Below are 23134 nucleotides of genomic sequence, written 5' to 3' on the forward strand. Positions count from 1 at the left end.
GACTTTTAGACAAAAAGCCTTATTATGCCTTCTTATGAATCCAAAGTCTGACAGCAACTAAAACTTGCTATTTCGCAGGAGAGATGTTTCGGTGCCACGTCTGACTTTAGACATCGGTGTAGCGATCCCGGGAGAAGTGTTAATACTCTTGATTTCTGCCTTCTTTTAAAGCAGTCAAGACTATTCAGGAGGGGATTAGGAAGTGGATGTATGCAAAACTGAGAGAAAAATAACTGGGTATACCTTGGACTACACCAATGATCTTACAGGTAATGGTGTGCCTTTTTTATTTTCAGTGTGCAGGAGCTGGATTTCAACCCCCCACTGCTTTGAGAATAACTTGACAGTGGTTTGGACACGCAGAAAAGACGATTTGTAGACCTCCCTCCTCTATACAGGGAGAACTCCTGCTTCCATTCATGGCTTTATTTTTAAATTTAATATCAAATTCTACCCAGCTGCAGGTTTTCATACATCACTGACAATGGAAGTGTAAACTGGAATGTTTTCCTCTGTATTGCTGTCTGTGAGACCACCTGTACACCCATATCTACACTTTAGGTAGTTCTGGTGTTAATCAGTTTCAATATATTTTCTTAATTCATATTATGTTCTTTTTTTTTTTAAATTAAATTGCATTTTTTTTTGTATATTTTTTCTAACACTGTCCCTGAAGAATAGTCCATATTACAAAAAGGAAAACTAATAAAAACTAAGCCAAAAATAAGCAATATGTAAAAAAACAATTAAAAAAACAATATGTTTTCCATGGAAACGGATATTGCTTCAAAATGCTGCTGCTTAAATGAAAATCTTCTCTAAAACAAAAACAAAAATGAAATGCTACATAGACTGGGTCAATATTTTGTTTGTTTTTTCTCTATCAAATACAATTTCTTCAATTTGAAAGAAATTTGTCAAATTTAATTTTTTTTTTTTTTTTTTTTTTTTTTACAGTCTTGTGGAATAGAGCTGGTATTTCTTAAAGTGATCATTTTCAGGGGGTTATTGCACTTTTTAGTACTTTACTAAATGAATATAGACACGATTCTGTGTTTATCAGTACAATATGGCATATAAGGGTTCTACTTATGTAAAGAAAATTCAAAAAACTCCTGAAAACGGAACGGTCAAGACATACCGCTGTGCTGTACATCCAATATCTAGAATGCAGCCGCATCACCTGCAGCGATCAATAGCACATTAGATTATCATTACCTAACGTAATTGCTTTGAATTCGGAGACCGTTCAAATAATTATGGCGGACAAGGGTTTTTCTGTACACAGAGAATGAGCGCGATATCGACGATACCGGCGTGCTGTGACGCGAGATCATTCTCACGCCGTCTCCCTGGTTTCTATAGTCTGCTGGTCACCCAGAGGGGAGCTCCTTCAATCATCAGCCAGACATATGGCTCCCGTCACCCGCCGCCGCCTCGGCGTGGCAGTTACACAAAGCGGTGATTATTAAACACGCCGTCAACGTCTCAACAGTGCGTCGGTCCGAGCCCCCGTCACTCTTTCCGTTTAATGACTTCCTGAAAGTTACGCGGTTCACTCCGCCGAGTAAGTTGGGAAACCGCCGTGCTAGCGCTTGTCTTAGCTTAACTCCCCCCCCCCCTTCCTCTGGGGGAAATAAGACTGCTGGGTTTGTTTCGCTTCGCTAAGCTAATGCTTAACTGCTCCTCACTGTGCCGGGGCTAGCGCCTGATGTGAAGGGAAAGTGGTGCCATCCTGTGCTAATCAGCTTTCACCAGCTTTGGACTGCTGAGAGCGCTTCCTTTTATCGACTTCTAAATCACAACTTCCTTATCTGTCGGTGACATGAAGGTAATAGAGAGCGGGGAAGGGGCGAGGGTTAATTATCTTTATTCCTTCTGACTAGTAAAATTGATCAAGTTAAAGGCTGAAACGCTGAAGTTTTTAATACGTCACTGACGCGGCTTCTGAAGAGGGCCGTTCTCCGAAGCGGCTTCAGAAGTTGCTGGTCTTCCAGGACGACGGCAGACGGCTCTGGAGTCAGATGGTGTTTGCCGAGGCCTCAGTGTCGACTCCTAGCATGAAGCTGGCACCTCGGCGGGCCTCCTGTTTACTGTTTGGAGCGACAGCAGACCGGAGCGTCTGGCCTCTTGGCCTCGGCGGCACCTGCGAGACTTAACGGGGGCATGCGGGACCTGCGGGAAGCGCCCCCGGTGTCCATCGCGAGAAGAAGGGGGGACGCTCACAGGTGTGACCAGATCAGAACCGACAGAAATCATAAATTACAGGAGACGAGCTCGCGCTTGTGTTTTTATAGATTCGAGCAGACGTGAAAGTTATCATAAAACTTTAAAACAACATTAAATATTCAACAGCTCGGGTAACATTCAAGGATATCTCCAAAAACACAGACATCTATACGAGTGTTAAACTTAACACAAGATAATGCTCTCCTCACCTCTGCAGTGCTTCTTCCAGCTTGTTGTTGTTGTTTGATAGTACGAAATTCTGTTTTTTTTTTTATATATATATATTCAGTCTCCCAGCTCTCATCAGCATTATTCCCAGCAGTGGCAGAAATCTACTTTCTGCTAGGAAGCTCTGATAAACTCGTCGTTCGCCGGCTAGACGGCAAAAAAACAGCCGACAGACAAAGTCTGCGACTGGGCTGATTAGCATAACCGAGCATTTAGCTGTTAAAGAAACAGATATCTCGCCTCGGATTCGCTGGAGGCCAAAACAGAGCCGACAGGGAGAAGTGTAAACGTCGGGGCGGCGTTCGTCGGGTCACCGGAAACACGGAATTAATGCTAATGCCTCCGTCTGCGTCTGCCGGGGATGGAAGAAAGCGGCGTGAACGCGGCGCTGATGATGAGGATCTCCTGACGTGATTAGTAGGATGGGATGAAATGAGTACTAGAGGAGGTGGTTGTTGGAGCTTGTTATTTTATGAACACAAGATTGCGATTTTCTTTCACAAGTTTTTTTTTTTTTTTTTTCCTTTACCCCCAGGTGTCTGTTCGCTGATATCTCTCACCTCATGTAGGGAAACAAGTATTGGCACAGACGGGCTGACATATACCCATTACACTGGGTGGTGTTGCTGCTAATGGGATTTTGGAAGATAGAAATGGAAAGGAGGACAGGGAAGAGATGGAAAGAGAAATGAGAGGAGAAAAAGATCTTCTGGCTTTTAGTTTTTTTTTTTTGTCGCCGCGGAGCATGTATGATAAAGCAGCAGAAGCGTTTCCATTCTTCGCTATTAGTCTCTCGTATCAACGGCTTTCACGGCGTTCCAGCATATTTCGCCGGCGCTCTCGTTTCGACGTTAGCCGCGCTGAGAGGATCCGCTAAATGGCTAAGTGCCGAAGAGAGAGAGAGAGAGAGAGAGCGGAGAGGAGACACTTCAGCGGCGGCCGCCGACCGTACTTTTCCACATGATAGGCTTCTGTGTAACAGTGGGTTATATAAGAAAAGCCTCGGCAGAGCCGGGGGGCTTCTTCATGAGGGGAACGGCGGAACTGAGTTAACACGGGCACAATTGTGAGGAGGAACCTCCAAAAAAAAGCCTGGAGCGACTTGAAAGAATGGCTTTTAACGGTAACTTATCTAATGTCAGGTTTTACGGACGACCAACAGAACACTGAGGGGGTTCTGATTAGACCCGGTCCGGCGGAGTTCGCCTCCTCACTGCTGATATTTCTGGTGACAAATTCAGGGCCTCATTGTGGAGCAATCTGGGCAAAATTTACAAAGTGCAGCACAGGCACTTTAATTAACCACCAGCTGCATAAAACTAACATGTGAATACTCCAGCTGAATGGTTAAAAAACTGTCCTGCATTAGAAAAAAAAAAAAAAAAGACATGTTTGTAGGGTTTAGGTCAAATGTGTCAAACTCGTTTCAGTTCAGGGAGAAACCAGAGGAGGTCAGAGCAGTGAAATAGCAGCACAAGGATGCACAAACATCCACAAAATACAAATGTTTTAGGACAAATAAATGGAGGACATGCATGAAAATGTGACATCTTCAAAGCGAAACATCATGCAGTACAAACATTAATGCGTGTTGTAACACTGTGCACCGATTGGTTCAGTGAGAAGCATCTGTCATTATCATTGGTTGTTCATATCGTCTGTCAATGCATGGATGAATACAATCTTTAAAAAAAAAAAAACGCTGATCGGCCATGTTTGATGTGTCTGTCTTACTCTATGACGAATACCTTCATGGTTTTATCACCCAGCCCTGCTCCCTCCTGTCATTTCCTCTTAAAATTCCACTCTATAGACCTCACATCAATATTTTCGTCTCACCAAGATTTAACAAAACAAACAAAACAGCCTTTGCTGCACATGTGGTGCTTTCACTTATTATTTCAGGCTTTTATTATCACTTTTTGTCTCCGGGCTATTTCAGCATGAATGCTGGATTTTTACTTTTGAAGCCGTTTAATTTCTTTAAATGCATTTTTTTCCGCCGTTTGTCTCGAGGGGTCACAGCATGTATTGAACGCCGACTGAGAACACACCTGACTACATTTCACTTATATATCTGCTGTTACTGTTTCCCACCTCATGTGTCAGAACATTTTTTAAATGATTGTTATCTAAATGCCACAAGCTGGGATGGAAATCCTCAAAGATTTAGAGATGTGCATCAACAAGCAGAAAGTTAAATTAACAGCACTGTGTCGCTTTATGCTGCATTTGCATAAAATCTGATGAGCGCCAGCGTATAAAATCTTTTTAAAAAAAGCCATCGCCACAGTCCCGGCGACCGTACATTTGTTTACTGTGACCTTGTTCTGGATGAACGCCAGAGTAAACTGTAAACCAAGATACTGCAGAGAGAATATCGAACCAGCGGTGCGGTCTGTCAGAAGACTGCACCGCAACAACATCCCCGTTTAGACCGTGAATTAACTTCTCAATGGTGCCGCTTGTTTTACGGGAAGACAAGGCGTCCTTATCCCCCCGCCCCCCACCGCCCCCACGCTTCAAAAGATACTGAAATCCATATCACACACACTGGCTTACACTCATCACATGTCTGGGAAAAAACAGGACCTCACACACAATGAACAAACAGGCAATTTAAAGAGGCTTCATGTGACCGTGCCTGAAGACACACACACACACACACACACACTCACACACACTGGTACAGTTACTACGGTAACATTTCCACTGCAATCTCTGCTGAGCTGGGCCCGTTCGAGGGGTCTTTTTAATGGACTCCAGCCGGCTGCCTGTCAGCGAGGCCCACTGAGTCAGCGATCGTCCAGCTTGAGCCAGCTCCACCGTCCTGATTCTCACACGGCGGATAAAGGAAAAAAAAAAAAAAAAAAAAAGAAAAGGCACTGGCTTCACCTCGGCAGCGGATTCACTCACATGACCTGATAATTGCTGTATTCTTCTGGGGGCGGCCGCACGTTCTCTTAAGTCTGTGCTCATCCACGTCAGGCTGTCAGTTTGGGATTAAAGAAACCTTACTTACACATAGTTAAATAGAAGAGCGATTCTCAAGCTGAGGTCCGGGACGTCTAAAGGCCAGCAGGCTTTACCTGCTCTGAGGATGGGAAAATTAGATTTCCACATGTACAGTAAGACAGCTCTGATACTGCCATAAAAGATCTTCAAGTTGGCAATACTGGCCTATTAAATGAAATAAAGTCAGTGAAGGAATAACTTGCCAGTCGTGTGAGGAACAATCTGAACATCACTTTGCCAAAATCTTAAATTACTGATAATTACATAATTAAAGCAGCACTGAAGAATCATTTGAAGACGTAATAACAATATAAAAGTACAGAAATTGGGCTGCATTCCTTGGATATAGAAAGGGCTCATTTGCAGTTTCTTCACAGTTTGATTAACAAAAATATAAATAGGTATAATGAATGGGTGTTTAGGAGTTGCCATATTTATTCAGTGAGGTTACGTACAATATAATACAACACGGTTCATCAATGATGGAACTGTAATTCTATCTCATTTGATTGAATTAAGCACTTGCTGGTCTGACATTATTTCATAGCGGTTTCTGCCCGTGTTCGGCTTCAGTTGTAATGTTTTGGCAATCCCTTGAGTCAACGATCCCATCAGGTTGTTGTCTGGAGGAAATAATTTTAGGAACCACTGAATAAAAGACAAGCGCTGCATGCAGGCTAAAAAGCTATACGAGTATGAAGGAACGACACAGTTTGGTTCAGTGATGCTTTGACCAAAACACTGCATGAATTCCATCAGGGTAGAAGTAAAAGGATCTTAAGTATCTCATGTGAAGCACACAAAATAATCCTGTGAAACATGACATTGAGTATACTTTCAACCAAAATAAGAAGGATCTGCTGACTACGTTCAGTTTAGTTAGCATTAGTGTACCCCGCAAGTACCGCAATAGTTGTTTTATAGTATCTTAATTATAGATGCACTGCATGGAACTTTTAACTGATAAGTGGATTAATCTTCACAGCTGAAGGTTTTTTAATTCAGCTCATGGTTTTGCAGATTCAAGTTCCTGTTTGCAACGCAGCGCGTCGAGGCCAGAGGGAGAATCACTTTTCTTTAATCAAATCCGCTGCTTCCCTTTGAGATGCGCACAACAGGGTACCGTTTGATGCCGATTTTGGATGATTGAGGGAGATCAATATGAAGATCCCATTGTTCTGACTGATCAAATATATCTTAAGACTCTCTTTCAGTACTGAAATAAATCCTTAGTTGCTAAACTAAACTGCACTTCTGTATTACTCACACTGTAGTTCCTGCTTCACCAGGGTGAAATAGTTCAGTCATTGTTTATCAGTATATTTTGAACACTGTAAAAAGAAAAAAAAGTGACATTTTCACATTACTGATTGCATGTAGTGATGTTCCTTTTACTAAAATAGAAGCAATTTAAAGGCAGCAAGTGTAATATTTGCAGGTCTTTCTTCCCAGCTCTTAAATCTGTTCACACTGTCTTTTAATGCTGCCTACTTCACGACGTGCAAAGCTTTTTTGTTAGGTGTCCATCTCAGCCCTTACAACATGCATCAGTGCGACTTTACGCTTGTTCAAACAGGCTGAATTCACTTCTCAAGTGCACAGGTTGTTCTATTCAAGCTGCGGATCAGAACAAAATGACTATTCACGGCAATGAATTGTACAAGAAATAGACATCTTACTGAGAAAAAAAGCTTCTTTCTGGAGCTTAAATCTGTTTCAAGACAATGACAAGCATCGGGCACACAGTACTGAAATCAGAGGGAAATTCCATAAATCTCGTAAATATGCACATGACGTTTCTCTTGGCCTGATCAGTCTCTGACTACATATCTTTCATGATCCCACAGAGTAAAAGTTCATTTCTGCTCGATGTTTGATTTGAACAAAGCCTTCAGTCTGTACTGTCTGTTCATTTCTTCTCTACTTTAGGTAAACACAGATCTGTAGAATAAAGGACAGTTTTGCCGATCGGCACTTGAAACTCTTAAAGAGCTGAAGTTAGCCGTGTTACATTGCTCCTGTCTTAACCTTTACAGCCACTAGAGGTCACCATCACCATTATGATACATTTCAGAAGCCAGGAGCTGCCAAAGATCCATATAACTTTATATATAAGGAGCTGATAAAAAACCCACAGGTCACATCTGAAACTTTAAAATGGCTACTAGCAGATAGCATCTAGTCTTTTTTCAGCACTATGAAGTTTTCTTCTGCAAGCAACAAGCCACCTGAGAAAAATTTACTGCTGAAATTCAGACAAAAACAATCAAATAAAGAGGAAAATAGAATTACTTAAACTGCATTTTGACTTCTGGAATCCATAATTCAATCATACATACAGTATCACATGGGTCAATCTAAGCTCATTTCAACACAAACCTTTCTTTACAGTTCAGCTCTTTTATTTCTCCACTCTGGCATTTTATTTATAGACATCATCTTCTCCTAGACATGAATGTCACGCACATATCTATGTATTTATATCTATGAATTGCTTAATGAGGCGTGAAATATTTGATCGCTTTCAGCTTTCTGCTTTCATCGTCAATATCAATAAATATGAACATGTAACTCATTTCTTTCCACAGTGCAAACATGACAGATTGTTATTCAGGAGTAAAACGTTGCAGACAGACAGCAGCGGATGAGCAGTAGTGCTTTTCCTCTCTATTATTTCAACACTTTTTCTTTCCTTTTTTGTGATTCTCTCAGCTTTTTTCTGCTGTTTCACTGTAAATACTTGAAAGTTTCACAAATACAACCAAAAGATCGGATCTTTTTTTTTTGACTTTGCAATTCAAAATCAATTTTCTAGCATTCTGCTCGACATTAAGCAGATTACACCACATCATTCACATTTTACCCGAGATGATTTGAGCAATACTTGTTCATTATGTGAACTAATAAATTCATTGAATGAACAAAAGTATCTGAAGAGTCCAGATTAAGCAAAAAGAGCGGATTCCTTTAAGTGAATTGTGAACCGTAACAGGAGCCCCAAACAACACTTTAGCGAGAAACCACTGTGTTGACGCTGGGAAAACCATTACCATGTTAATTCAGTGTTTAGCATGCTAACATTTATTAATTAGCGTGATAAAGCAGATAACATGTGCCCAAAGAGGGAGAAGCTTCCTGCATTACTTGGGATAAAAAAAGACTCTAATGGCCTCTTAATCCCTCGCAGGTTAATCCCCCATACTGTTTGAGGAAGATAACAAGAAAAAGTACCTCCACAATCCAGCAAAGGAGAAAGAAAAAAGAAAGAAAAAAAACAGGCTCTGAAGATGATGTGTGATTAAGTCATTCAATTTTCTGCTTTGTTGAGCAATGCCTCGTGGCTGCAGCGTTACAGTAACCACCTATGACAATCTGGCCAGTATTTATAACATGTGCCTTTTGACACTTTCTTAAACATCGTGCAGCCAAAGGTCGCGGCCGTCCAAATCTCTTTAACTTTCCGTGGGGAGCGGCGAATCGAAATAAGCTGCGCAATTATCGCTCGGTCGGTTCCGCCGGGCTCTCGGCCATGTTGCCACGTTGGTTTCCCGTCTGATGAGAGCGCCGCATCCTCCCGGTCGAGGACGCCGCCGCCGCCGCCGCCGGTTACATCCGAGCTCGGTGATGTTGCATCATTCTGTCAACCTCTTAATTTCATTTCATACATCAAGCAGTTTGAGCAACTCCTTTGAAGGCTGTTATCATCTCGTCTAATCTTGGCATTATGCACACGCCATTAATCATAAGGAGGGCGCGATTTGTGGGGAAACGAGAAAATTATTAAAACGCAATGGAATGCAAACACGCACATGTAATGATGACAAATAAAACTTGTAGCAGAAAACAAGCTGAGGAGTACGGCCAATTATGTAATAATTCTGACCTAATAAGATATCTGATTTATGACCGCAATGTTGCCAGTAAAAGGTACAACATGATTGATGTTACATTATGAATTATGGTCAAGCACTTTGTGATTTACATCTTTAAAAAAAAAAATCATTTAAAATGTAATAACTGCAGCAATTAACTAAAAATACATAAATAAGGCTGCATTTCTTGAACTTCTGTGCAGTCGGCCTCTCAGAAATGAGCACAGTGTGATGGACACTCATCACTATATTGTTGACAAGTTGTGTTTTTTTCACATTACTACATTATTGGTTGTGACTAGAAATGTATCGATGTCACTTTTTTAAAGGACGGGGACTAACTTTTAGCTGCTTGCCAAAACCCATCACCAACACGAGTGCTTATTAAATGTAATCAATCACAAGTGATTGAAACGTTTCATTTTTCATCCTATGCTTTCAAATTTGAGATAAATTTAACTCACATTACTCTCGTATAGTTTTCTTGATGTTGGTTTTGCAACATCATAATATCGGCATCTCTATCTGAGGACCTACACACCTGAATTACACGACGGCTCATTGAGAGTTTGGGGATCGAAGCTTTTAGCATCATAGCCTCGCATTTGCTTTCACGTGCACGCTCGCAGACAGCTGTGCAGCAAGTGCCGGCGCCGCCGGCACCGCCGCCTCCTCTTCCTCCCCCTCCTCGCCCGGGTCTACCCGCGGTCGTCTGCCGCTGCATATGTTCGGCGCGTACTGCAGGGGCGGGTTGCTATCCATGCTCCCCCAGCGTGCGCTCGCCTGTGTAGGTGCCATAACGTAAATTATACATACCAGCAGGGCAGTCTCCCTCCGACATAATCAGCACTTCAGACTGCTGCTTGCAGGCGTCCCTGCGCAGGAAGCACTCGTTCTGGTAGTTCTTATTGTTGGAGCCACACACCGGGGCGTAGTCGTTGTTGCACTGCGGGGAGGAGAGCAGAGAGCAGGAAGAAACGCGTGAGGATAGGAAAAGGGGTCAAGACGAGGTTGTGGCGGAAAGAAATGAAGAGGAACGAACACGCCGCAGGTGCGCCGGGACGGGCGAACGGCGTCGGCATTCATAGATGTGTGGACGCCGCTGTGTTGATTTAATGGTTTGAATGCTGGAACTTTCCACTAACTGCCGACGCCCACGCTGCTCCCTTCACTAACTGCTGCTCGCAGTCGTATAATTAACCGAAACTGACCGACAATAGTGCGTCTCCAGAAGCTGAGTGGGAAGTCTTTGACAGCTGTCGCTCCCAGAGTAAAGATCTCCTGCCGAAGCTCTACGCTTATTAATCATCAAAAAGCTGCAATCGCTGCTCAGAAATAACCCTCCTTGTAGAGTAGATAATCATTGACATTATGGCTTTTGTTTGGTTAAACTCAAGTATTTAATGCTTCAATGGACTGGCGATTAAACTCTTGGTTGGGAAGTTCCCACCTTTTTTTAAATCAAAACTCAATTTCTTGAGTTTTATACACAACAAAAACCTCCTACACTGACAAAGTGTGAAATCACCAGCTGCTTCTCAGTATGTTGAGGCTTTTTGGATACAAAATTTATATATCTGGCATTTTGTTTTAAAACAGTTTTGTCCAAATACCAAAAAACAAAAACAAAAAAAATAACTTCAGTTATTGCTTCAAAGATCTCTTATTTGACTTATACTCAACCTGGTATTGTAAAGACGGGCTGACATTTTACACAAAGTACAATCGCTGACAAAATTAGGAGCAGGTTCTACAACAGCAAACAGTGAAGACAGCCGTCACACACTCATGCACATGTGGTCCGTAGATTGTTAAAAAACAAAAAAGATATCCACCTATTTTTATACCCATCACCAACAACTGCAGGATAAGATGCTAAAACAGGCCTGTGACCTTAAACAGCATGTTTTTTTCCCCACTCCGCTCACATTTAGACACACACTTGAAGGCCTTTGTCCACAGCTGCTGCGCAACATGCTCAGGGTTCAACATCTTGCCCAAGGACACTTCTGCACATGAACAGGCTGAACTCAAGAGTTTAAATAAACAACCTCAGTGTTGGAAGCCAACCCTATCCGTCGAGCTGATAACAATGTTTTTACAGCGTTGCGTATTTGTTAAATTTGCATTTCTGCGTAGGAGTAAAAATAAAAGCACTGATGATTTGCTCATCAGTGACTTTTCACCTTCTTTGTTAATGAGCATATGAATTATGTGTTTAAATGTGAAGACATAAACAGCTATAAATATCTATCCAGGAACCTGGAAAATCAAGAATAATCCAAACTGAAAAGCTTCAAGGCTGTTTTTTTTTTATGAAGATCTCTTAAAGGAGGTTATGTTTGAAGACAGGGTTTTATATAAGCTTGGTTTTTGCATCGTGGATGTTTCAGCGGGTCATTTTTACACTGCTCACTTCGTGTTGCTCCACTGGAGCAGGAGGAGGTTAAGTGACTTGCTCAAGGGCACTCGGCAAAATAGCTGTTAAAGCACAAGGAGCACATTACTCATTCATTTCCTCACATGGTTTGCTGGCTGTGGAGCACGTCAAGATTCTTCAGATGACTGATGGCACCGAACCGTGCTCTTTTTTTTCTCCTTCGAACGAAGGACAGATATTCGTTTGATTTGATACTGATTTGCCGCCGCGACATCGCGGGAATACCAAACTTGATTATCGAACGGAGAAATATCACCTGGTATTCCCCGGGAAGAGGGAACGGTTATCAGATGGTCCTGCACAACCATTGCTCGGCCGAAAAAAGTGCTGGAAAAACGGCGAGCGTGTGACACAATGTGTGACATCGGAAGGACACGAAGCTCACCGGATCGTCCCCGCGGGAATTAGGCTAAGGAGCTCATGGCTCTTTGTCGCCACTTCTGTTCTCCACTTTAAGTCTCTGATGGATTTCCTGGGAATCTGTTCTCTCTGGGCAACGTCATCCGTCTGTGCAACCACAAAAAAAAACAAAAAACAACAAACTACATGGCTCTCATAAAGGAGGCGCGAGTGTGGAGGGGTATTAACGCAAATCAAAGTCTGCACATGCATGTTTACGGGACGCAAACCTCTTATTGGCTTAGTCGAGCCGGGACTCCGAGCCTTTTTGTTTCGCTGCTGTCACATCGGTGCGAGAGAAAACCCGCCGCGGTGCTTTGAGCTCCAAACTTCTTTCTGCTTCAAAACTACTTATGAAGAGAATACTAACCGCTCTTTCAGTTCCAATTAGCCAGTCTGGCAACTGGTGATAACGCATCAAATGAAGGAAAGGTCAGTGGCTGCATGTAAGGTGCTAAACTACCAGCGTTGCCCGCTTCATTGTGCATCAATAGATGTTTTTTAACAAAAGGCAATAGCAGCAATAAATACAGCCACCGATATCAGAAAATAGAGATTTTTTTTATAGTGCACCGGTTCTTGACTGAATTCTGAGGAACTTGCTATAAATGTTGATTTTTAAATTACGCTGTTTCTTTACTAAGAAAATGTTTTTTTTTTTTTTAATGCTACTCACTTAAAAGTTTTACCTTTTTATTAATATTTCTTTCGATAGCATATTCATGTTCTGTCTAGAGTCTCTGGTTTGACCTATAATCTTCCCGAGTCTCTTAAATGGTCTGTTTCTGTGGATTTTTGTTGTGATGAGAATTTTAACATCTTGGTCTCGGAAAAAAACAAAACAGAGTAAATAAATGGCAGCCGATCATGCATATGCAAAAATGTTTTGTGTGGAGTGTAATAAATTGTTTACTTACACCTCCTGAAACAATCGAACTTGGATGTTGCCATTATTATTATAAGTATGCAGTATAATGTGTCACACGTACACACATACACAGCGCATCTAATGCTAATATTAGCAGCGTGTAGCAGTTGGCGACAAATACAGACTACTGTCAGACCACAGCTGTGACACAAAGCAATTGTGTGAAAATGAATGAATTTTTACAAGGCTGAATTTCACATTTAAAGTTTGAAATATTTTCAATATGATTAGAAGCGCAATGCTTTTGCATTTTCAAATAGTTGTGTTTTCAGTGACTTCAGGCACCTCTGTCGTGCAAACGGACACCCAAAACAAGTTTTTTGAGAACTCTATAAATATGTGAAATCTCTACTTTTTGACTATTTCTAGCAGGTTCAGTCTCTTCATGTTGGTCATAGTTGATTTTCTGCTGCATTTTGTATTTGATCGTGTCAATCACGGCTTCTTTCATCACTACAATGAAAACTTCAAGTCCCAGCAATGCTACCAGACCCACTTTGTAAAGTTGTGCATCAATATTTGCTGAATTTCCCGTCTGTGGCGTGTCTCATTGTTCATGTTAGCAACATGGTCCTTGAGGAGCGAGAGTTTACATGGCATATGTGGATGAGTGAGAAAAAAATGGAACCGACTTCAAAACAGACGATTAATCCGAGACTCTGGAGGGAAACCACGATATGGCAGGTATTACCATATGTTCGCTCAAAGTTTAATGAAAGGGCAGAATTTCTAAAGTCGTTAAAGTGTTAATTTGCATAAGACCTACAGTGTCCGTTGATCGAGTTAAACTATAGTAGATGAACTTTTCTTGGTTGTCTGTGAACATGGTATTCCTGTAACAAATGTCAATTTTAAAGGTAAATATATCAATGTGGCTAATGTTTCAACAGCTGGTGGTGAAAGATGTTCGTTTCTGAATAACAAAAGGAAGCATGACACTTCCGAAGGCACACAAATCCCATTTTGGATTTAGTTCATGGTAGGTGTGTCAGCCGCAAGGAGCGCCACGAAAATAACCAAGGCATCAATGCAGGAACCCGGGAGTGTCTCTGCGATCAAGAGCCAACGCTGTTTTTAACAAGCTGAGGGGGCAAAAGATGGCCGATTACACACAAGATACAAGGAGAGAAAAAGGGGGGGGGGGGGGGGGGGTAAAGGGAGAATGAGGAATGGCACACTGGCTCCTGATCAAAGGGATGGAGATGCAGGAAGGGGAGAGGCGGTGGGGATGACGAGAGGGAAATATTCAGAAAAAAAAAAAACTGCAAAATTGGGCTAACGGGCAGAAGTCAGTGGAAAAGGATGAGACTGAGACAGAAGGAGACTGGGGGGTAATGAAAGTGCAGGGAAATACAGAAGTGAGATGCAGACAGCCCAGAAAGAGAGAGAGAGAGAGAGACAGAGCCCTGGCTCAACAAACTTGGCACGATAAAAAAGAACCATAGTGCCTGAAGAAACCGAAGCATACAGGGAAAGGGAGAAAGAAGAAAAAACGAACATCACAAAATAGAAAAAAAGAGAAGAAGAAATAGGGACAGAGACAGAGAGAGAGAGAGAGAGAGAGAGAGAGAGAGAGAGAGAGAGAGAGAGGAAAGAAAATCCCCTCAAAGAAGAGCAGGAGAATGAAAAAATGGCAACCCCACAAAGGCGCTCTGAATAGCTTACTGCAGGGTCTGAGCCTTTTTTTTTTTTTTTTTTTTTTGCCATTCCCTATCATTCCCCTCTGCCTCCCCCTTCCTCTCCCCCCCTTCTCCTCCTCCTCCTCCTCCTCCTCCGTCTCGCTCGCTCCCATCTGGCTCGGGCTGTCCTTAACCTGGGGACTCTAACTTTCTGCCAGGCGTGATGCAACGGAAGGGAAAGATGCCCGGCAGAACCCTGCAGGGGTCCTTTAAGAGCGTCTTCTTCTCCATGCCCCCCCCCTCCTCCACCACCACCCATCTCTTGATCTTCTACAGCGTTTGGCTCCAAACCCTTGGAAAGGAGAGAATACGGTGGGCTTTAAACCTCCGCTCTTCTCTGAAGGGGGCTTCATGTCTTAGTCTCACCCAGAAAGGCCCACATGTGGTCTTAGAGGAGAGTCTCATGAGTGCTACAGAGCACGCCGGTTGCATTTCCTTTGTACTTCAGGTGAGCAGAAAAACACTCAACAACATAAACCGAACCAGCCAGAGAAGGCTTGAAACTTTGGACGTTTTTTTTTCTTTTCTTCATCTTGACGGAATCTTTCAAGAGATCTTCAACTATTCCTGTTTGAAAAAGAAAAAAATGTTGACACTTATCTCCCAACTTCTCTCCATTCATCTGCGGCTGCTGTTGACGTGACGGGAAGAGAGCTAGCCGGGGAGGTTACTGATTTGAAAGTTTCTCTCCCGACTCGCATTTCTTCACACGCCGCTCCTTTAGACAGCACACGACCGTAATAGAGACAAAGGCGTTCTTGTTATAGCCCTTGTCGGGGCGCTGCCGCTTTGATCCTCTGTTTCCTTGATAACCAGCGGCGTGTGATGTTGGCAGCCCGCAAATATAAGCTTCGTCAGCTGTTGCACTCTTTACTGTAAGTCGGCCCGCGTGGCTGTCAGATGAATAGAAGCAGAAAAGACGAAAGGTGTCAGGAGAAATCTGAGCGAGCGAGCGAGCGAGAGTGAGAGGTGGGATCATTTGAAGGGAAAATTTTGCAGGAGAGGAGTTGGGGGGTTGGGGGGGTGGGTGGGAAATGGTAATGTGATGCAGTGAATGAGACAGAAGGTGAGAAAAAATTTGATCCTCAACAATTCTCTGCAGACAGCAAAGTGGGGGCCGGTGCCCGGGGCCATATGGCACGGCCTTATGTGCCCGCTGGCTGCAGCGCTGCTAAAGTCACAGACGCTGCCCCACAGCCTGGCTCTGATGGAACCTGGACAGTTGTGCCGTCTCACTACGAGATTCTTTCATGGGGGAAGCGTCGGTGCACCTGTGTGTCACCTCAGTAACTGTATTGATTACAAGTGAAAATGCACGCACAAGTACACTGAGGCAACGTCGGAGCTACATTAACATCATGTCATCCAGCACTGTCAAGCGTCTAAGCCGATTCAGATTCCATTCTTCTCCACGCTTGTTTTATTTGAATTTTTCTTCCCAGTCAGAAGAAATCTAATTTCCACAAACCTCCTGCAGGGGCTGCTGTGGTTCTGCCTACCCCTCACACACACTCCCTCCATCCAGTTTCCACAAGGTAAGCTTTGGGACCACAGCCAGTACCTGTTGTGTCTCTACCTGCCCGGGATCCTGCAGAGAAACACGGCAGCAAAAAGCCACCAGACCCTTCACGAGGCTGCCTGTGAAAAGAATCTGCAACACACGACAACGTGGCCCATCATCACTCAGCCGGTGCCTCCAGAACAGATCCCAGTGATTCTGACATAAGTGTTGGCTGACAGAGGTGGAACAAAGACATGAAGGGAAGCAGGAGATGTGGAGGACGGGTAGTAAAGAGGAGATGAATACAAAGAGGACACGAGGGTGAGGAGGTAGAGAGGTAGGGGAGCGTGGAGAGGCGAGAAAGTGCAAGTGATGAGTGCAAGAGGACTATAGGATGTTAGCAGCGGCGTCAGGAAAGAGGAGGAGAGCGTGCGGGAGCGGCGAGGGATGGACGAGCACGAGAGCGATCCCTGCGAGTGGGAGACAAAGGAGAGGAGCGATGCAAAGTGAAGGCGGGTGCACGCATCAGTGCATGGCTACGGAGCGGAGGGAAGGAGCGTGCCAATTTGAGGAGGAGAGCTCTGAGAAATGCAGCAAGAACAAACATGACAGAAAATCAGCCTCAATAAGCGAGAAAACAAATGACGCATCCGTCCGTCCGGCAGAGCGCCGCCGCTCTCCGCCAAAAACCCCGCGACCGCCACACATGCGAAATGGTCGTCACACCAAGCGGCTATTAGTCACATGCCACAAATCCCGACCCGCAGAAAATCACACTTAGAGGTGTGTGTGTGGACGGCAGCCTCGCGGGGGAATTCTTCTGAAGTGAGACAGAGATGTAGAAGTTGAACCACAAATGAACAAAACAAATTCTTACTTGACAGTACTTTGGTTTATCTTAAAAACAACCCTGGAGAATCCCTACCCACTACCCGAACCAGGGTTTGAATCCATTGCCACAATCCATGTGTCTGACCCGTCACTTTCTCTCCTGTCTCCTGACCCCAACTGGAACTGCAAAGCCTCCACCTGACTCTGGTTCCACAGGTTTCTTCCTGTTAAAAGGGATTTTTTTTTTTTCCTTTCTATCGTGTCCTGTTTGTTCACATTGAGTTATTGGGTTGGCTTTTTTTTTTTTTTGTTTTGCTTTTGTTGTTGGTAAAAGTCCCTTAAAATAACAGTTGCATTTAGTGCTTTAGAGCTAAAATTAAATTTAACTGAACAATGAGAAAACGTCACCCTGAAAACTAAAGTATCTTGTTAAACATGGGTGGAAACTGTGGCTCAGATAATTAAATGGGTTGTCTTTCACTTGCAAGGTTGCAAGTTTGATCCCCCGTCCCCCCTGTCTAAGCGTCCTTGGGCAAGACAATGGATCCCAAACGTCTCCCGAGGGATGGACTGAGCCCCTGGCATGGCAGCTCTCAGCAGTGGTGTGTGTGTGAATCTGACAAACAGCACGTTTGGGACTGTTGAGCATTAAGAATCCTCCATATCAGTGAAATGCAAATCTCAACAGTACATTCTCAGCTAAAAACCTGAGATGAACCTAATACGTCGCTTTATTTAAACATACTATAAATTACATAAATGTTACAAGGCTACAAAGCCACATGTTTTCTGTTTTGAGACACAAGTGTGAGATTTTAGTTCTCACATCCTTTCTTGAAGAGAAAATGCTGCTTTTCCTCTCCGTCTCAATCAGCAGTTGTGAAGCTAAACGCAGAACTGTGACTTGAGGCGTTGCAGCGTGCGACGGCGCTGAAGCCACTTAAACGAATTACATTGTAGTAAAATGTGTGTGGAAGCTGATCCAACGATGGAGGCACCGAGGACCATTTCTGAGAGACGCACAAAATAACACGTGCATGCAAAGGGAATATCGGACGAGTGTATCACATCAAACAAAATACAAGAGGTTTGTGCTGATCAATTATTTGAGCAATACAAATTACAACGTCTGAAAACATTTGAGTCAGAGACACACATTGATATCAATACCAGAATCGGGTATCGGGTCAGATACTGCGTGTTTGTACTCCTAAAAGATCCCTGATATAATCCGGCGAGTACGAGGCGAAGTCATCATGTTTGATCACCGCTGCTTAACTCCAGGGGGTCACATTTCATTCTGTGCTCGTGGAGGCTCAGCGTTTCATCCAATCACGTCATGGTGAAGTCAACCAAGCAGGGAAATGAGACCATTTCCAGCATACTGCTCTGAAGTAAACAACACCTTATATAAGGAAAGGACATGTGATGTCGGTCATGGTGCCATTCTTCGTTGATCATCCACATACTAAATGCATCTCAACCTAGAATTTGTGTTAGCCTTCCATTGTGCACGCCTTTTTCCAGGAGCTCAGCAAATCGGGGCCATATGCTCAGGATTCAAGGCATTTCATGTCTGGTGCCAGTTGGAGTTCAATATGTAATAAACATGCAGGTTTTGCATAACGACGAAAATATTTAATAAATAGGGAACCAGGCATCGCAGTAGAAAACAGTCTGAGCCTCCGATGCTTTCATGTCCACATAGCTGAGTTTCTCTTTATGCTTCCCTGCCTTAAATTAGATGTACCAGTGTGGTAAACCACAAAATCCTTTTGATATACCTTTAATTATGAACAGTGAGGCATACAGCATACAGAGCCAGTGCACAGAAATTCAGTGGCTGACTTTCTCTTCAGATCATTGTTTAAACACTTGATCTGAAATTACTGACAATATTACCGTCATTGTGGTGGAATCAAATAACAACAGATGAGCGATCCAAGACCAAGAGATATGAAACCGTTCCAAAGGTTTGCTACAGAAGATCCAGTTACATTCATGGAGGTGCTTCCATTTTAGTGTCTAGTTTTCACTCCAGCCATGCTTTACTGGGGACTTTATGTTCTCAGAGGGGTCAAACACATTTTAATTTATCCAAATTTCACGGGCTGGACTGGTAAAATAGAGCCATAATAACCTTTAAATTTCAACTTCAAAGTTTTTCTTTGTTGTAGTACAGACTGCAAATGATGAAAGTGTCCATATTTGAACAAAACCAAACAATTACTCCCAAAATTTACAACAATCTCTACATGAAGCCAATTTTAATGAAAACTTTTGGTGCAAAATACAGTGAAATACCCACAAAGCTGTTGCATTAAGTATGTTTTTACAAATTGGCCCTGACACCACGGCTTTGAGACTAATGCTAGTTTACTATCTTTCATGGCAGCATCGCCAATACCTCAGTTTGGGTCTGTGTTGTGTTGTGTCGGCTGCTGGTCCTTGTCAGCATCAAACGGTGCATTATCTGAGCTTCAAAGTTCACGCTTCCCCATGCCTCGTAAACCAGACCATTAATGACACTGGGAAGCAGTTCATTAAAGAGAAGACCTAGGTTGCTTTTGATAAAGTGACCGATTCAAGTCAGCATCATAGCATTAACAAACTAGCTCTTTTTTTTTTTTTCCCACCATCTTCATCATTTCCATATAGTCTCAGCAACAGCAGGGCGGCGGCTGCTTCCCACAAGCCATAAACACCAGCCAAATAAATAGCTTTTAAATATTTCAGTATGGAATAATACAAATTAATAGCTTCTCTTTATAACTTTGTGTTGCTTACAGCTACGAATGGATTGTAGAAAAACGTTCCCATAAATTCAGTGATATAAAAGGTCCATTCCTGCTATAGGAGCACAATTCGACTACCACAGCATCGTCCGTTCCTTTTGTTTCTGATGCTTAGGGTTTGTCCAGAAGGTAGGGAAGCAACTCAGAGGCTTTTTTTCCTCACATCTTTCTTATTATTCTTTGATTTGTAAGGCTTTTGTTTAACTTACTAACACATTTATTTCACCAGTTGCTTCATTTTCTTCAGACCCAAATGTTCAATGTCAACAGAAAAGTAAAGCAGTGTAAATTTTCTTTCTTCAACTTTTCTTTTTTTTGGGAGGGGGTTTCAAATGAAATTCGTTTATTTTTCTGGAATTTTGAACTTAGTTTTATTAGCTCAAAATGCAGAAAAACCTGAGTCAACACAACTCCGAAACATTAAACCGAACAAACAGGGTCCAACAAATGCTCAAAATAACACAACTAATTAACAAACATGCTGACGAGAAGGTTCAATCTGCCTCGAAGATAATCCTACAGAGAGTAAAAAAAAAAAGGAAGAAAACAATAAAGCGCAAGTTCACACGAAAAGTACCTCCAGTTCCTAATTTGTCTAGTGGGAGATTCACTGTGTCAGAAAGACTCGAGGCCAAAACCGCCAAAAAGACCCAGAACTGGATGGAGGATGAGAACCAAGTTCGTAGCCAAGAAACATAGATGCTGAAAGCTGCAGAAATAGTATGTTTTGAAAAGCAAATTCCTTTAATACTGGGCAAGATCTGAAAAGATTGCCCTGTATGTGAAACTGGAACACAAATGAGTTAATCGCTCCTGGTTTACAGTGTGGTCAACAGCAATGGCCATGTCCCCCAAGGGCCCCATTATACAGCTATCATTAGGACTCCAAGCACATCTCATCTCCATTTCATCCACTGGAGGGAGGCCAGCCAGAATTTTTAATCTGTTCCCACCGATTTCAGTCCTGAGTTAAAGAACAACAATATCCAGTTCACAAACAGTAAGGCCCTTGTACGACAACCATCAACAAGGGATGTACAGTTTAAATACTGGGATCACACACTTTGGTTCAAATAAAACAGTAGGAGGAGTTATTTATGAAAAAAAAAAAAAAACTGAGAAAACTTAAGTTTGTTTGCATGCATTCATTAACTGGTTTTTCCCCATACACAAAATAAAATAGCATTATGTACATCACTGGATAATAGCAACAATAAAAGATAAAGAAAACAAATGAAAATGAGCCCAAAACCTTCAGAGTGAGCCCACATGCTTTTGTAATATGTGAGCTCAGTAAATATTTGACTTCTCAGCAGATAAAATAAAGCAAAGTCCATCTGACCACTCAGGAAAACATCAGCAGAATTAAAAAAAAAAAAAAAAAAAGTGTTAAAAAGGAAACTTTGTGACTTTAATATAAAGAAAACCTTCACCTTTTTGAACTGAACATTTTTTCCCAAGCATATTATGTTACAATGTTTCAATGGAAGCACTTGAATAATGTATAAACCTTAAAGTCTAGCATATTGATAAGGACAGAATAAAGGCCCCCATTAACTTTCAAGAACAACAATGAAAATGAAAAGACTTTCAATATGCTGTGATGAAGAATGTAAATGGGAAAGCTCAAGCAGGAGAACACAAACGACATGCTACTTCGTGAACATTAGTTACAACAACTGCGATAATCAAAATGTTCCAGTCACACATGCTCACGTCATTAGTCAGAGCTTTGATCAACAATGTCTCATTCTGAAACTCACGAAGAGGAGTCGCAACAAATCCAGGCATACCTCCACCAAACACCCTCCGGCTAAATGTGGGAGAGTGGATGTCTTACTTCTAATGTCTTCATCGCCACAACACAGAGAGTGAAGAGCAGTGATCAGCGTTTCCTGTCGGAGGACGAACCTCATGTCTGAGCTCGAGCAAACACACTTCAAAATACAAGCCACTTATCTGAAAGTGAAAAATAAAACATCTTAGCAGCCCTCTATACTATACTGTGTTCAGTAAAGTGTGTCTACTTCCTAGAGAAATGAGTAACAACCTTTGTAGTGCACTCATGGATGCATGTATCACCGGATTACTTTTAAAACAGAGACAACGTTGTCAAACTGAGCGTCTAAGGTGAGTCTGGTCTGCAGATAAACTGGGTCATGGCCCAGAAGAGTGAGTATGATAGCACGAGGAAGGGTCGCGATAGGCTTTTCCCAGAGATCTAGATCGGCACGTCAGCTGATTGCCCGTGCAGATGGATTAGTGCAGCCCCTCGGTTCCCCAAGAGCCCGATGCCAGCTTAGCGTCGGGCTTTAAATACCTTCAAAGGGTGGCACCCTGGGGGAAACTTTACCAACTGCCTTAAGGAATGTTTGTCAGGGCAGAAAAACTGTTTCTAAAGTGCTCTCCGGATCCTCGGGCTCCTTCTGGTAAATGAAAGCATATTTCTGATGAGGTGATTAGCTTTCATTCTCGTGTTTGAAAGACATTCATCCTGCTCAGCAGCCACATCGCAGCTATTATCGATCGAGCCGGCATCATCCATAACACTGGATAACATTTCACGACACACCTGCAGATATATACGTCTTCCTCTCGTTCGGTCACCGCAGAAAATCAAGACTTATTCTTGCATAATGCGTTTCAGGCGCCCTGTTTAGCTGTGACGTGAAAAAGCCCTGCTTTGTTCGCTGGTCACAAAACAAAGAGGAAGCTCAGTGAGCCGCTGAGGTGCAGAACCATCCTGACACGACTGACAGAGAATCTCTATTTGTCTGTTTATTTGGGAGGCACGACCCAGCATGAAGTAATGCCGGAGTGTGAGCGCCGTACAGTGCAAGAGGGCTTGTAGCATCTGCACTTAGAGGAGCAGCTATAATGGGTAAAGGATCCGGCCCCTTGTGATTTCCTCTGTGTGGAAAATATGGACATAATGGAGAAATGTAATCAGAAATGTTCCATTATCTGTATAATATGGAACATTACAGATTCACAATGAAAAAAGATACTTTGGTGAGAGTCTGTCATGTAACAGTGGCAGTACTGACCCCATTTACAGGGCAGCGTTTCAATTGAAAATATTTTTTCTGTTTTTTGAAAAGTTTCACAGTTAGACAGTGTTGCTTTGAAAATGATGCAGTTCTGATATTGAGCCACAAGTAGCTGATATTGTTCATTTATGTAATGGAACCACACACACAAGAACAATCAGCTGGAA

At 42.7% G+C, this 23134-nt stretch overlaps 1 protein-coding gene across 1 annotated transcript in view; it reads right to left on the bottom strand.

The window, feature by feature from the left end:
• tmeff2a (transmembrane protein with EGF-like and two follistatin-like domains 2a) overlaps window positions 1-23134 on the bottom strand; it is a 141210-nt gene that overhangs the window by 71910 nt on the left and 46166 nt on the right. The window contains exon 3 of the mRNA XM_030111418.1: window positions 10161-10290. Coding sequence (XP_029967278.1) covers window positions 10161-10290 — 130 coding nt within the window. The remainder of the gene's footprint in view (window positions 1-10160; window positions 10291-23134) is intronic.

Source organism: Salarias fasciatus, chromosome 16 (genome assembly GCF_902148845.1).
Source record: "Salarias fasciatus chromosome 16, fSalaFa1.1, whole genome shotgun sequence".
NCBI lineage: Eukaryota > Metazoa > Chordata > Actinopteri > Blenniiformes > Blenniidae > Salarias > Salarias fasciatus.